The sequence below is a fragment of the Haliaeetus leucocephalus genome, unplaced genomic scaffold (genome assembly GCF_000737465.1).
Source record: "Haliaeetus leucocephalus isolate CR32 unplaced genomic scaffold, Haliaeetus_leucocephalus-4.0 Scaffold228, whole genome shotgun sequence".
NCBI classification, from domain to species: domain Eukaryota; kingdom Metazoa; phylum Chordata; class Aves; order Accipitriformes; family Accipitridae; genus Haliaeetus; species Haliaeetus leucocephalus.
Window position 1 is genome coordinate 23,722,258 of NW_010972664.1, and position 14,161 is coordinate 23,736,418.

Sequence of the window (14,161 nt, forward strand, 5' to 3'; positions counted from 1 at the left end):
TCCCTGGGCCCCGCGCCTCTCCCTCGGCCTTGCTTCCCCCCGCCGCCCCCGCCCCGTGTGCTCCCGGTCCCGCCTCACGGCCGGTACCGGGGGGGGGAGGGGGGTTGCGGAGCTCCACGTTTCAGCCGAGCTGCGCTGCCAGGGCGGGCGGTGAGACCGTGCCCCTGCCTCCTCGCCGTGCCCGGTTACAGCCCCGGGTGTAACCCGGTACTGCCCGGTTCCCCCCCCGCCCCAGCCCGGGCAGCGGGTCGGGATTCTCGGCCGGCCTCTCAGCTGGTCCCGTTCCAAGGGACCCGTGTGAACCGGCCGAGGGACCTGGTGTCGCCTGTCTGCCCACTGGAAAGGGCTTCCTCCCTCCCTCCCTCCCGTGGAGTCATCGGATAGCGGGGATATTCCTGCCGCCGAGGGTCCCCCAAATGTCAGCGAGGGCACCTTCCCGGGAGCGGGGGAGGGGAGAGAGAGTGAGAGCTCTCCGGGCTGGGATTTGGGGTCGGTGGCCGGGTACGGTTTCTGCCCTTTCCTGAGGGTAACCCGCCTTCTCCGCCTTCCAGAGGTGGTTTGCGGAGCCCCCTCCATCTACCTTGACTTTGCCCGGCAGAAGCTGGACGCGAAGATCGGAGTTGCGGCGCAGAACTGTTACAAGGTACCAAAGGGTGCTTTCACAGGAGAGATCAGGTGAGCGCGCAGAGGAGAGGAAAGCCAGGGTGCCTCTGGGATGTGAATTTCCTCCAGAGGTTGCGAGTCATCTCCTTTCTCCCCAGCCCAGCAATGATCAAAGATATTGGAGCCGCGTGGGTGATCCTGGGCCACTCGGAGCGAAGGCATGTTTTTGGAGAGTCTGATGAGGTGAGCGACCCTGGAATGGCGAGATGGTCCAGCTCAGATGTGCCTGCAAAGGCTGGAGGGGTGAGCAGTTAAAATATGACTACGGGAGTAATTCTGACTTACTGGTTGCCTTGTTTCTTTTCCATTCCCAGTTGATTGGGCAGAAGGTGGCTCATGCTCTAGCTGAGGGCCTTGGAGTCATTGCCTGCATTGGGGAGAAGCTGGATGAGAGAGAAGCTGGCATAACAGAGAAGGTGGTTTTTGAACAGACCAAAGCCATTGCTGGTAAGGGAAGAAAACAGGTGCTTTTTTCTGCTTTGGACGTTTGGGAAATGGCCATCCTGGCCTTCCTTGTAAGGCTTGCAGATACATTGCTGCAAAAGTTCATGCACAATATTAACGTGGTCATGTTAATGAAAGCCCTGCATGTTCCGGAAAGTTCTCTAGCTCTACCCTTCCCAACATGGGGTACTGTACTTACCTATACCTTCTCCCTCCTCTCCAGATAACGTGAAGGACTGGAGTAAAGTGGTTCTTGCCTATGAGCCAGTTTGGGCTATTGGAACTGGTAAAACTGCAACTCCCCAACAGGTATGAGCAGGTGAATGGTGGCTGACTAAATGGCCAACTGACCCTTCCCACTCAGATCTTGAAGATTCTCTCTAAAGGCTAAAGATCTAGAGAATCTCTAAAGATTCTCTCGAAGAGATTTTCCCTTCTCTTTGGAATGCTCAGCCCTCAGTGGGATTCTTTCTGTTCCACTGCAGGCTCAGGAAGTTCATGAGAAGCTGAGGGGGTGGCTGAAAAGCCATGTGTCTGATGCTGTTGCTCAGTCAACTAGGATCATCTATGGAGGTAAATGAGCCTGAAGCCCCTTTCCAGTGCAGGAAGCACTTAGTTTCTCTGCTTGTTGCTGCAGTTGTACAGCATGCTCTGCTGGTGAGGAAACTCGAGACTTTCAGAGCATGAAGAGCCACCTACTAGCTTGTTTGGGTAAATGGGAGACAGTCTTACTGTCTGCATAGTAAGAGGTGGCTAGTACCTTGGAGGTCTTACCTTTGCCCTGGCTGCATTTTCTAGAGCCGGCCACATCTGACCTTAAAATACTGCTCCCTCCTTAGGTTCAGTCACTGGCAGCAACTGTAAGGAGCTGGCCTCTCAGCATGATGTGGATGGCTTCCTTGTTGGTGGAGCTTCTCTCAAGCCAGAGTTTGTGGATATTATCAATGCCAAACACTGAAGCAGCCTGTGAGGAGCAGTCCCTTGTGGTTCAGAGCGAGAAACGGAAGCAAGAAGGGACCTTTCATTGCACATGTCTCAGTACAGAGGCCTCCTCTGAGGCTTTCCCCCTCCACGGTCATTGTTCTAGCTGTGCTGCTAACCCCCACCACCATGTTGGAGTCCTGTTAGTGGGAGCCTGTCTTGGCAGAGCCTTGACAGCCTCCTCTCTGAATTGGCAAAATCCTTGGTCGCCTCTTGACCTGTAAGAGCCCACAGTCAACCTGGCCAGTGCCTCCCCCTTTCTCTGCAGTGCTGCAGGGAGAGGGGGCCACTGGTGCTGGGGGAAGGAAAAAGGAACTACACTCTCTTACATCCCTCAGCTCCGTCAGCAAGGAGCCTGTCAGCTTAGACCCTTGTGAGATGTCTTACCTCACCTGTTTCCCGTACTGAACAATAAATGAAAAAAAGCAAAGGTGTGTCCTGGATCTTATTCAGAAGCAGCTGGGGAAAAGCAGAGTACGGAATTTGCTGCTTCTGGAGGTAGCTGGTTGCAGAGAGGATAGTGTGGGGTGGTTTGGTTTGGGTATTTTTTTTTGGTTGTTTGGTTTTTTTGAGGGCCCACTGTTGCCCTGGTAGGCATTGCACAGGTTCAACCTGTATCTTGCTATCATAGGTTTTACCTGCAGCATGCCCTGAGCATCTTGCTCCTCTCCTGTTACAGCTCCTCTTTGGGCCCCAGAATGATTTGTGTGCATCTATTCCAGTGGCTGCTGGAGCACCTGGCCATTCCGCTAGTGAGCTGATCTTTGCAGGCAGGCTTGGTAATGTGCTCATCGCTAGTCTTTGCCTGTGAGGACTGGTAACTGACTTTGCTGCTCATTAAAGATGGAGCAGAGCAGCTCCCTCTATGCAAGGAAGGTTTTTAGGCCATGTGCTGAGGCTGTGCTTGCTGGCTGCTTCCAGCTGTGGGCTGATGGGTGAGAAAGCAAGACTGGATGTTATTTCCCAACTGCTGCACCAGCTGGGAGATTTTTAGGGTAGTGAAAAAGGAAGTGCCTCATAAGGAGGAGCTTGACTGTGAGGCAGTATATCCGTGGGAGCCTATAGGCAGTGCTCTGGTATGGAGCAGACATGCAAAGGGGCACTCGGTCTCTTAATGCAGAGCTGAGAGATCCTCTCCCATTTCATGTTTCTGGTCTGCAGTAGTTTTTGCAGTTGCGGCATATTCCTCCCCTGGTGCTCCAGCTGTTGGTGTATTGCCCTGCCAGCATTGCCTGAGGGATGAAAGGCAGGAGGTGAGGGACCAAGGAGGAGAAAAATCTCAGGAAACGCGCTAATGCTGCGGGTCCTCCTACTCTGTTACAGTGCTGCTGGAAGAAGGGACAGGGAGAGGAGAGTCCCTGGCCCTTCAGGCGGTATCTCCTTCCCAGCTGGGAACAGAAGTCTGGCCCCCACCCTGCCCGTTCCTCAGCAGGAACCTTTTGGGAAGGAGCTGCCACCAGACCTGGGGCAAGCTGCCAGTGTGGCGGGCCAGCCCGCCCTAAAATAGCGGTGAAAGCAGCCATGGGTCACGGTGGGGTAACTGCTGTTAAGAAGCCCAGGGTGGTGGGTGCCTGGTGTAGGAGCAGGATGGCGGGGTATCTCTTGTGATGGAAGCAAGCCCATCAAACGGAAGGATGTGAGATGGCCTGAGAAGGGAGAGCCTGGCTGCAGCACAGAGATTACAGCTACTGGCTCTTGGTGTGTGGAGAGGAGGATGCTTCAAAGGAAAAGAAAAAAAAAAAAAAAAAAAAAAATTCCTGAAGGTTCTGTGGTTTGTATTACCAGAGTAAGTGTTTCTGAGAGGTTGCTGGGGCATGACCGTAGTGTGGTGCCTCAAGGCATTGGGGTGGGCATGACCAGAGCAGTGGTGACTCGATAAGGACATGGACTGTGCCTAAGGCTGCCGGCGGTGGGTAGACAGGATCACTCACAGGGATCAGCCATGGGCTGCAGCTCCACTGTTGGTTCCAGCTCCTGCCCAGCCCTGCCCACAGAGCTAGGCAAGAGCCCAGGAGAGTGACCTACATAGGAAAAAAAAAACCAGATGGGAACTGAGCATTGATCTTGCTGCTTTGAGGAGAATAGAGAGGCATGAAAGCATTCGTTTAATGAGGAATAAACTCATGGAAAACAATTTCTGCATCAGCAGGAATGCCAGATCTTGTTTTTCTTCTTTTTGTCTGCTTTCTGGCAGCACCACAGCTCTGTGGAGTGGAACTACTGCCAGATCCTCACTGCGAATTGTAGCGGTTAGATCTTAAACAGGTTGCTGTTGGGAAAAATGCATTGTGCCAGATGCGACAGCCCGAGAGAGGCTGCTGCGGCTCCATGTCCTCAGCCCCAACCCGTAGCTAGGCTGAGCTTGTATTCCCAGTAGGCGCCCACACACAAATATGCATATACACCACATATATACACGGATGGCCACACAGAGCACTCGCACGAGCACAGCACCAGTGGCCTCGTCCCACCCCCTCCTCTGGCTAGTGAGCATGCATATATATATATGTCTATTTTTATAAATACGTACACACACATATGTACAGCGTGGGTCTCTCCAGCAGCTGGGCTCGGGCAGTGCCCAGCAGCTGCCCCTCAGTCCCAGTCTCTCAGTCCCCCTGGTCCCCCATAGCCAGCTCCTCCGTGGTGGTCTCACCCCCCGGGACCCCCAGGTCCCCCAGCCTCTTCTGCAGCTGCTGGGACCCCCCCGGTCCCCCCGGCAGCCATCTCCTCTGGCCCAGCTGCACCCTCGCTGCCGCTCACACGCTTACACGCTCGCCCGCACGCCTGCGCCCACGCCAGGGGCTGCCCCGTGGGCACTGGTCCCAGCCGCTGGCACCCAGACCCCCCCAGACCCCCTGCACGGGGTAACGAGAGTCCCTCGCCCGGGCCGAAGTGCGAAAGGAGTTTAACGAGAAGACGGGACGGGCTGCGCTGGTCAGGCACAGGGCACGGCCAAACCATCACAAACCACTGACACGCAACCGGCCCTTTTTATTCCCGTATCCCTCTGTTCTCCCACACTTGATCCCCCACAGATCACCTCAACCCTGCCCTTGGTTCTTCCCCTGAAGAGTCCCGTGCAACGCCCAAACGCTCTTCCCCTGTGTCCCGTCGTGTGTCCCCTGAACGCAGTGACCCCCCCCAGCCCTAAAGGTGCTCTGGGGCTGGGACAGCCCTGGCAGGGGCCTGGACAAGGTGTCCCTTTCTAATTTCGGGTTCCCGACGGCCATCGTGCCCCTGTGCTCCTGGAGACGGGCCGTTGGTGGGCCGATGGCTCCTGGGGTGGGCCTGGGAGCAGCCCGCAGGGTGCTGTTTGGGGTGTCCCCCCGCTGCCGTCTCCCTGTGCCCCTCTGTGGGTGCGCGGATGAGCTTGTAGAACATCACCTCCTCAATGATCAGTATAGTTAGGTTTGGGATCTTTTTTTTTTTTTTTAGTATATAACCTACATAAAATTTCTTTCTTTTAATGATTCAGGTTTCCTCATATAATGTTTCTTCTAAGTTCTTTGGTCATCTAGAACCAAGGCAATTGAGCCGTATGTTCCTGTTGTAAGACCGTATAAAACATGTGCCTAGAGGCACACACGACTTCTACCAGTCCGTTCTTCAGCATAAAGGGACAAGGGATGGGAAGAAAAGCATGTCATTGCTTTTCCTCCAGCACCGATTTGCTGAAGGGCTTCTTAAAGCCTTGGAAAGCAAAAGCAAGAGGAGCTAGAGTGCTTTATGAGTAGAGGGTTTGGGTTTTTTTGCAGGGGCTGTAGTGGAAAACCACATCATGGCTCAGCTTGGACCAGCTTATCTAACACTTGACGTTCCCTGGGGCCTCCGAAGGAGCAAAGTGCACCAGTGGGAAAGGGAGTAGGGCCTTGGACTTCGGCACTAACTGCAAAACACTGGCGGCCGTCAGCTCCCAGCAGCATTCCCGGCCGGTAAACGCCCGGCTCTGCTCGGCAGCCGACGGGGGCACAGCCACCCACCGGCCCACGGGTCCCAAAGCCGGGCAGGCACTGATGGCGTCTGCCTGGAGGAGAGGGCTGAAGCGGCGTCACCCGCAGCAGATATGGACACCGTACCCCAAAAACTGCTTCTGGGCACCCGGGAAATCATGTTGTGGGGGGTTTCATGCAGAGCCCGAGCCTAATTCTGCTCAACGTGTTAATTAAACGTTTACCAGAGGGAATATCCTCAGAGATGTTCACCACCTGAGTGACCAGCACCCTGTGCAGCCCAGCCTGACTTCGAAGCCAGCCCCGTTTTTGAGCTTTGGGGTGGACAGGACGACCTCCAGTGGTCCCTTCCCACCGAAATGATCCTTCATTTTTCTGGATACACTCCTAGCAACTGCTGATGTCACCCAGCTAGGAAGGGCCGGGAGCGCTCGGGAAGGTAGAGTGGGCTCACAAAGCGCTTCTGATGGAGGCGAGACACGCTCTGAGCTTTCCACGTGGAATTTAATACCGAAAGTGACAAGCCGTTGCAGTCGGAGCAGCGAGCTAACACCAGCGTTCAGCTGGGAGGAGTGCGACCGGCGGGATGATGCAAAAGAGAAACCACGGGGAGCTTGGACGGGCCGAGGAGCGGCAAATCAGCGGCGCCCGCGTTGCTGTGGGAAGCCGAGCGTTGGCGGCAGGACGTGCAAACCGGAACGCTGCCTGTGAAATACCAAAGTCAGGGTTGGTTCTTTCGGGTTTTTTTGGGGGGGAGGTGGTTTACTCGGATCTGACGAGACTTTGGCTCTCATATTTACCCCGTATGAGGGCGCAGCAAGGCCCAGAGTCGGGGGACAAGGACAACCGTGGTGAGGGAAGGGCTCTCTCACAGGAAGCCCAGAGGATGAGGCCTGCGCGCCTGAGGCTGAAGCAGCGACCCCGGCTGCCCAGCGCGGGAAGCAACAGCGCCCCGCCCCGCCCCGCCCCGGCGCTGTCGCTCAGCGCGGTTGCTATGGCAGCGGCGCCGGGCCCCGCCTCCTCCTCCTCCCCCCGCCCCTCGGTTTCCATGGCAGCGGGGCGCCGCGGCCGCCGGGCCTGAGGGAGCTCCCTCGGCGGGGCCTGTGGGGATGGAGGGCGAGGAGCCGGAGGGGGACGAGGACAGCCTTCAGGAGGAGGGAGAGGAGGAGGAGGAGGAGGAAGAACAGGTGAGGGAGGCGGCCTCCGCACCCTCTGGCTGTGGTTAGGCCAGCGCTGGCGTTGTGCTCTCTCCTTCTCTCCCAGGTGCTGGCCCCCTGTCCCCTGACGGAGGAGGTCCTGAAGGAAGGCCTCTCTCTCCTCTGTAAGACCGGCAATGGCCTGGCCCACGCCTATGTGAAACTGGAAGCCACAAACAAGTGAGTGTGCAACACCCGCCCCAGGAGAAGGCCTCCTCCTCCTCCCCAGGGGCATCTATGTAGCCACCGAGCAGCTGTGCGGTAAGGCCACTGGTGACCGGCTGTGTGGGGCCAGAGCGTTTCCAGAGAGACATGTTCTCCGGCTCTCTGGCTTCCAGTCTGTGCCTCTGCATAGCTTGCCCATCCTCAGCCCTGAGCTGGGGACTGCCTCCACCGTAGCCAGACACGCCAGTGGGAACGTCAGTGTCCCCCTAGACTGAGAGGAGCCTGCCCACCGCTCTGGACTGTGGTCTCCTAGGGGGACCTGCACAGGGTGACCTCCCCACAGTCACTTTGAGAAATATCCATTAAGCATCTCTCCTGTTAACTGCTAACCTTTAAGACATGCACTTGGAAGTACAGTGCTGCAGTGGCCTGGGGACAGCTTTGGAGCCTCAGCCCCATCAGTACACTCACATAACCCTAGATCTAACTAACAGGCCTCAGGAAGACTGTGTCTTTCATCAGCCTCACGGGTATCTCAGCCAGCTTTTTCCCACTAGGAAAGTCCTTCCACACAGTCCTTGGTGTTGCCACTACTGTCTAACAGACCCACCCCCTCAAACTTATCCTCTTTTCTACTCTGGTTCTGCCCTCTCCTGACAGATACGGTTCAATGGGAATCAGTACTCCCTGTGCCAGGAAAGCAGTTCCAATCTTACCATTCAGCCTTGCTTACAGACTGTTTTGCCTCTCCCTAACGCCTGCCTTTTTCTTCCTTCTCTCCAGCAAGGCTTCCTAGGACAGCAGGGAAGTGGCAGAGGAGGATGCCCTCCCTCTAGTAGTGGCAAGGAGCAAACTGAAAGCTGGTAGCAGGGGGAAATATGTGAGATGTTTTATTCACATCCTCTCTCCCACAGGGGCTTGACAGACATCAGCCTCCTCGAATGCTTCATTCACCTGCGGTACGTGGATTTGTCAGAGAACAAGCTGCAAGATTTGTCTCCACTGAGTGGCCTAACCCACCTGCTTTGGCTGAAGGTGGATGGGAACCTGCTTGCCAGTGCCTGCATGCAGGAGCTGCCCTACCTCCAGATCATCAGCTTTGCTCACAACCGCATCAAGGATATGGAGGGCATTACTCACCCCCGCTTAGCCAACCTCAGCCTGAAAGGTGATGTAGACCACCTCTCTTCATTCTTGTGCCCATAGGACACTCTCTTTGGGTGGGATTAACTCTCTCGTTTCTTCCTCCTCTGGCACTCAGGAAATAAAATCCAGACAGCGCTGGGCCTGAGTCACGGCCAATTGTTCAGCCTGCAAATCCTGGAGCTGCGAGGAAACATGCTAGAGAGCACAGCAGGGCTCAATCTTCCCAAGCTCAAGAACCTCTATCTGGTAAGGGATCAGCCAGCTAGGGGAGTGGGACAGAGCTGCTGCAGAGCCTGGCACCTCCAGTCAGTGGGAGGAAGGGAGATGCTGTCCTCTTCAAAGCAGCATAATTTTCATGCTAGCCCGTTCAGTTCAATCATCTCAGGCCGAGAGAGGAACAGATTTCAGAGCGCTAAAGAGACAAAATCACTTCTTTGGGGTAGCTCCTTCTATGCTGTCTGCCCCTATAGTGCAAAGTAGCCGCTGACCAGTAATTCCTCTGCAGAGACCAGAGGAGTTGGCAATGTTCAGTGTGTCTGGTTCTACCCTCCCAGCATCCTACAGGACAGCGGTATTCTCTTCTGGCAGTGTTAGGCCAGCCTGTATTCGGTGTGTCACTGGACTCCCAGAGGTCAGTGGGGAAAGCAACTGGTTTGCCCTGGGTGACAGGGGGACGTGATGCCTCTTTCTCCTCCCTGATGAGCCTAATCAAATACTGGTTTAAATCCAGCACAATTATATGATTCACACCTTCAGCTGCCAAAAAAGAAACTGATTGAATATTGCAGTGAAACTAAGATAGGAGAAGCAATTTCCTAATACCATCAACAATTGCTTCAGGAAACATTTACTCCTAGAGAGGCAAGCGAAGAAAGTATGTATGGCTTAGTCCTATGCATCACACAGTGCTACAGCTTGCGAAGACTGCATGGGTGTCCTGAGTCACTGCCTCTTAAAAAGCAATTAAAGATGATAAAGGCTTTGAAAAGCTATATGGTTTCTTTTCGTCGAGACTCCCTGGCAGAAAACACAGAGGAGATTGCTCGCTGAGATTGCCTGCAATTTTCTGGTAGAAAACAGATTTTAGGACTAGAGGTGCTGGAAGAAGGGATGAAGTGGATAAGTCACTAGATACAATACAGAATTTCAAAGTAAAACCAGTCACGTTAGTGAATGATTGGAGGGAAGCAAACAGAGCACCTATATTTAGAGTAGGTTCCTGGCATGACTGAGGAATTTCTGAGCTGCACATATGAAGCAGGCAAATTGCAAGATGTGATTATTAAAACTAGAACAACTGACTCATTTCTCAGGAATCTTTGGGGCTTGAACTTGTCTCTCACGTCCACCTGCTCACTAAATCATTTTGGAGGGGGACCTCTCCCTGTAGTGCTTTGCTTTCTCTATAAAGATGTTAGTATTACTTGATGGGTAAGATGTAGCTGATGCCTCAAGGACGGGGTTTGAGACAAAGGGTTAAATTTAAAGGAACTGAACCAAATTTGTATGACATAGTTGCAGATGAAATTTAGCATTAAAAAAGTTACACCTACTAGCAGGAAGACTACGAGCTGGCTGCGTACCATGTGGCACTTGTATCGGTTTGAGGATCGCTGCTGTCAGTAGGGCTGTGTTAGTTCCTGGTCATCATGCAGCAGTGGTGACAAAGGCTAGCTAGAGCAAGGCCAGGCGTGCAGGAAGGGGAGAGGGAACCATGGGGAACATATTATAGTAGCTTTCCATAAGAAATGGTGGCAATACTTCTATGTGAAGAACTGGTATCTAAGATAAGGTGACAATGTGATCATTTCATTAAAGGTGGCATACAGAATGTTATTTGATTTAGGGGGGGTGGGGAAACCAAGCCTGAAAAGAATCCATTCTGCGTTGCCCTGTTAGTGCTTGCAGGGCCAGAGCCTTTAAAACTATTCACGCTGAAGTAATGAAGAAAGTGAGAGTGATGGGAGGTTACTATTCATTTTACAGAGCAGCGGTCTGTAAGCTCCCCACCCTATTTCTCACACCAGCTCCTGATTTCCTCTGAGGTACAATTTACTAGTCCTTCCTGGTTGTTAAATCTGTTCACACGACCTTCACTACATCTCCGACTTTCCTCTTTTTGTCCTTGTGTTACCCTCTTTACTTGGCCCAGCTGGTCCAGGCTTTTCCTTGTCCAGTTTCCATTAGAGTCCTCCTTTTCTACAAAATGTCCTTTTCCTGAGTGACTCAGTCCTAAACTGTTCTCCTATCCCCCCAGTTCAGCCTGTGACCCTTTTATTAAGTCTCAGGCATTGGCCACATCACTGCCTGGGTACCAACAAGGAACAGAGAGCACATCAACACCTCTCTCCCTGTTTCCCGTTCAGGTATCTGCATCCTTAGAGACTGCAGCCCTGAGCCACAACCGCAAGCGAAGCCCTGCTCAACTCCAGGCTGCAGAATGTGGCGGGGAGGTTGTAGTTACCAGGGATGTTCCAAACCTGGCTGCACAAGGCGGTGAGCAGCTGGACCTAGCGTTGGGGCTAGCACTGCGGTGAGCCCAGGCTTGGGCTGCAGACCTCTAATGGTCTTTTCCAGCCCAAATCCTGCTGTGAAACTACTGCTGAAATTCAGCACTTTGTATTTCCCAGTCTCATAACTCACATCACAGTGAAATGAATGAAATTCAATGGTGGGGAATTTTGAACCGATAGGACACGCTCTTCCTGCCGTACGATTGTTGTCAGATTTGTTGCAAGAAGGTACACCTGCGGGTGGATAACAACAATTATATCTGGAAAAGCTTAAAATTAAACCAACCGACAACCCCCATCCCCCTGCAACCTCTCTTAGGAACACACAGCCTGGTTCTGCTCTTAGAGGAGTAAAAGAGAGACTTCTTGGTAGCAGATTTCCCCCACAAGAGAAGCAGCTGACACTGGAAGATCCGTGGACTACATGGACTACGTGACTGAGAGGGGCTGGTGGCTTTTTTTTTAAATACGCCTGTTTCAGGCTCAGATCCATGCTTCTTTTGGTCCTTGAATCTGAACGCTTAGAACCTATTTAGCCAAGACCATGAGCATCTTGATCTAGCTTCAGAGAAGGCTGTGTTGTGAGTGATAGGGAGTCTGAAGGTTAGAAAGAGCTTTAAAGGCCAGAAATAACTGCTGTTTCCTCTCCTGTGTGTCCCCTTTTTCCTTCTCTTTTCCTGGCCCCCTGATGCTCAGGCCCAGAACGCCATTCGGAGCCTTGAAGGCCTTGAGGGACTAGGGCAGCTGGCGGCTCTGCACCTGCGTGACAACCAGCTTGAGACCCTGGATGGATTCTGTAGTAGCATGAAGTGCCTGCAGTACCTCAACCTACGGTGGGTCCTCCCTGCTCTGTGTTGGGACCAGAGGCCCCTTCATCAGGCTGTACTCCCATTTAGATCTTTAGGATTTTCTGGTTTCTCTGGAAGTTGAAGACCTGATGGGGACGGGTTGATTTTTACTGTCCTTAACTGGTGTTCGGCACTCAGCTGCCTAGGAGTGTAACAGCCAGGGCCTTTCCTGGGCTTCTCAGAAAAGATCTGCCTCTCCAGTCACTCTCACACCCCACCTCATACTTTTTATTCCCTGCCATAACTCCTTTGGATGCCTCTAGGTGTGTTGTTCTCTGTGTCCTGGACATGACAGCAAGTGCCCTTTACTTCTCGGCATTTGCCATTCAGGGCAATGGCGATATCACACAATTCAATGGACTGTTTGAGCACAGAGAAATCCATCCAGAGGAGATGTCCTTTTTGTCCCTCAGTCTGGGGAGCTGCAGACAGATCTGGATCTTAGATCACAGGTCTGTGGTCTAAGGTCTATCATGCTGCTAAGTTTAGCTTTGTCTGTCTTGTCAGCTTACTGTTCCAAAGGCATCTCACTACTTACACGTGTCTCTCCCCTGCTCTCTGTGCTTCTTCTTCTTCAGGAACAATGAGATCAGTAACCTTCAGGAGGTGGCGAAACTGCAGGTCCTCCCCATGCTGCAGGCACTGGTGTTGTTGGACAATCCATGCTCTGATGAACCCAATTACCGGCTGGAGGTCCTGGTCCTGCTGCCACACCTGCAACGCCTCGACAAGGAATTATTTGAGCAAGATGAGCGGGCGGAGGCAAATAAAATCCGTCAGAAAAGGCAGGAAGAAGAAAAGGTGAGAACAGCATGGTGGGGGAAGGAGAAGGAAGTGAAGGGAAAGAGGATCAAACATGCTGATCAAGCCTCTCCTCCTCTAGATTACGTGAGGAGAAGGCTGAGGGAGGTCGGTCCCAAGGGCAGGGGAGCCTGCAACAGAGGCCGAGCTTCGCAGCCTGGGTGTGATGGTCAGCATCACAACCCTACTGCCATTCCCGACCCCACTAGCAGAACTGAGCGGTGAAAGGGGAAAAGAAGTCGGGCATGGAGTCATTTAACTTCTCCCTCTTTCCTTCTTCAGGAAATGGAAGGATCTCTCCAGGGTGATGTGACTGAGTGACCCCTGTTTTTAACACTGGTTCCCAGCGCCAGTCAAGATTCGGAGATGCCTTCCCCCGCATGTGCGGCTGGGAAAGAGAGCTGTGGGTACCAGAGCTACCTTCACCTCATTTTGCCCCTGGAGAAAAGAGGAGGGCTACGCGCCCTGGTCCTGGAAGCTGCCCTGACGTGCTGCAGTGTTTTTGCAGTCACTGCACTCATATGCTCTATTCTCAATAGGCCCGAGGGGGAAAAGGGGAAAGGGAAGAGTTACAGGTTCTGTGGTTCGATTTACGGCTCCCCAAACCCCTACAAGATTTTCTGATTTGAATGAAAATAATTAATGAGCCTGGAGTGACTGGAATTGTTTATCCTGCACACCCACTCCTATTCCCTGGCGCTCTCGCCCTCGTCTGCCTGTGTCTATCCCCTCTCCGTCTCTCTCCCTTTCTCTCTCCATCCTCTACGTGCTGTTTGCAAAGCTTTGCTAAATCCTGACTCATCGCAGCTCTGGGTCACATGCTGCTGTCCCGGCCCTATCGGGGGCGTCTCCATCCCTGCTGCTGCCGCCGCCGTTGGCTTAGAGGACACATCATCTCCCCTTGAGGTCCTGCATCCCTCCTCAGCTTCGTCCTCTCTCCTTTCTACCAGCACTTTCTCAGTCTCTCGTTCACCCCCGCCCTAGGAAGGTAAGTGGCTCCCCACGGCCAGCACCCCCGTCACCGCGTATTTCTGCTCCCCCACCCCGTGCCCTCCAAACCCCACACGCACTTTGGGGTCCCTGCGGAGAAGGACGGCGGTGAGCGGCATTAAGAACTAAACTCCCCTCACTTCCTCCCCCTGCTCCTCCCACCTCTTTCTCCTCACACCCCCACCCCCCCTTCTCACTTTTCTTTCATATTTTAATTTCAGGTACTCCCTCCTTCCCTACCCCCGGCAAGCATCATTGCAGATGTGAACCTAGGGAATTGCGGGGGGGGGCGGGGGGGGGCAACCAAGAAGGATAGGTGGTGCTCCCAAGGGCATTGCCGGGAGGTGCTGCGGGATGGAGCTTTACCTGGGGGAGGAGGGTGGCAGCGGGGAGGAGGCAAAGCTCAGTTTGGGCACTGCTGGGGAGAGGACCCAGCCTCAGAGCAGACCAGCCCCCCCCCC

At 53.7% G+C, this 14,161-nt stretch overlaps 3 protein-coding genes across 3 annotated transcripts in view; all 3 read left to right on the forward strand.

Moving 5' to 3' along the window:
- Positions 1–543: 543 nt before the first annotated feature.
- Positions 544–2,518, forward strand: TPI1 (triosephosphate isomerase 1). Its single transcript, XM_010567580.1, has 6 exons — positions 544–675; positions 762–846; positions 978–1,110; positions 1,331–1,416; positions 1,593–1,680; positions 1,947–2,518. The coding sequence occupies exons 2-6, from the start codon at positions 769–771 to the stop codon at positions 2,063–2,065; spliced, it is 504 nt and encodes a 167-aa protein (XP_010565882.1). The 5' UTR covers positions 544–675; positions 762–768; the 3' UTR covers positions 2,066–2,518.
- A 4,632-nt stretch (positions 2,519–7,150) lies between these two features.
- LRRC23 (leucine rich repeat containing 23) lies at positions 7,151–13,031 on the forward strand. The gene is made up of 7 exons (XM_010567690.1): positions 7,151–7,228; positions 7,305–7,417; positions 8,317–8,570; positions 8,664–8,794; positions 11,758–11,894; positions 12,488–12,710; positions 12,993–13,031. Exons 1-7 carry the CDS (start codon positions 7,151–7,153, stop codon positions 13,029–13,031), a joined length of 975 nt encoding a protein of 324 aa, XP_010565992.1.
- Positions 13,032–13,517: 486 nt separating this feature from the next.
- ENO2 (enolase 2 (gamma, neuronal)) overlaps positions 13,518–14,161 on the forward strand; it is a 9,577-nt gene continuing 8,933 nt past the window's right edge. The window contains exon 1 of the mRNA XM_010567581.1: positions 13,518–13,698. The gene's annotated coding sequence lies outside the window, so the exon portion shown is untranslated. The remainder of the gene's footprint in view (positions 13,699–14,161) is intronic.

Coding starts and splice junctions, on each gene's coding strand:
- TPI1 (XM_010567580.1), top strand. CDS start 769: ATGATCAAAGATATTGGAGCCGCGTGGGTGATCCTGGGCCACTCGGAG. Junction 1,417..1,592: donor AAACTGCAACTCCCCAACAG/GTATGAGCAGGT, acceptor GTTCCACTGCAG/GCTCAGGAAGTTCATGAGAA. Junction 1,681..1,946: donor AACTAGGATCATCTATGGAG/GTAAATGAGCCT, acceptor CTCCCTCCTTAG/GTTCAGTCACTGGCAGCAAC.
- LRRC23 (XM_010567690.1), top strand. CDS start 7,151: ATGGAGGGCGAGGAGCCGGAGGGGGACGAGGACAGCCTTCAGGAGGAG. Junction 11,895..12,487: donor CTGCAGTACCTCAACCTACG/GTGGGTCCTCCC, acceptor CTTCTTCTTCAG/GAACAATGAGATCAGTAACC. Junction 12,711..12,992: donor AAAGGCAGGAAGAAGAAAAG/GTGAGAACAGCA, acceptor TTCCTTCTTCAG/GAAATGGAAGGATCTCTCCA.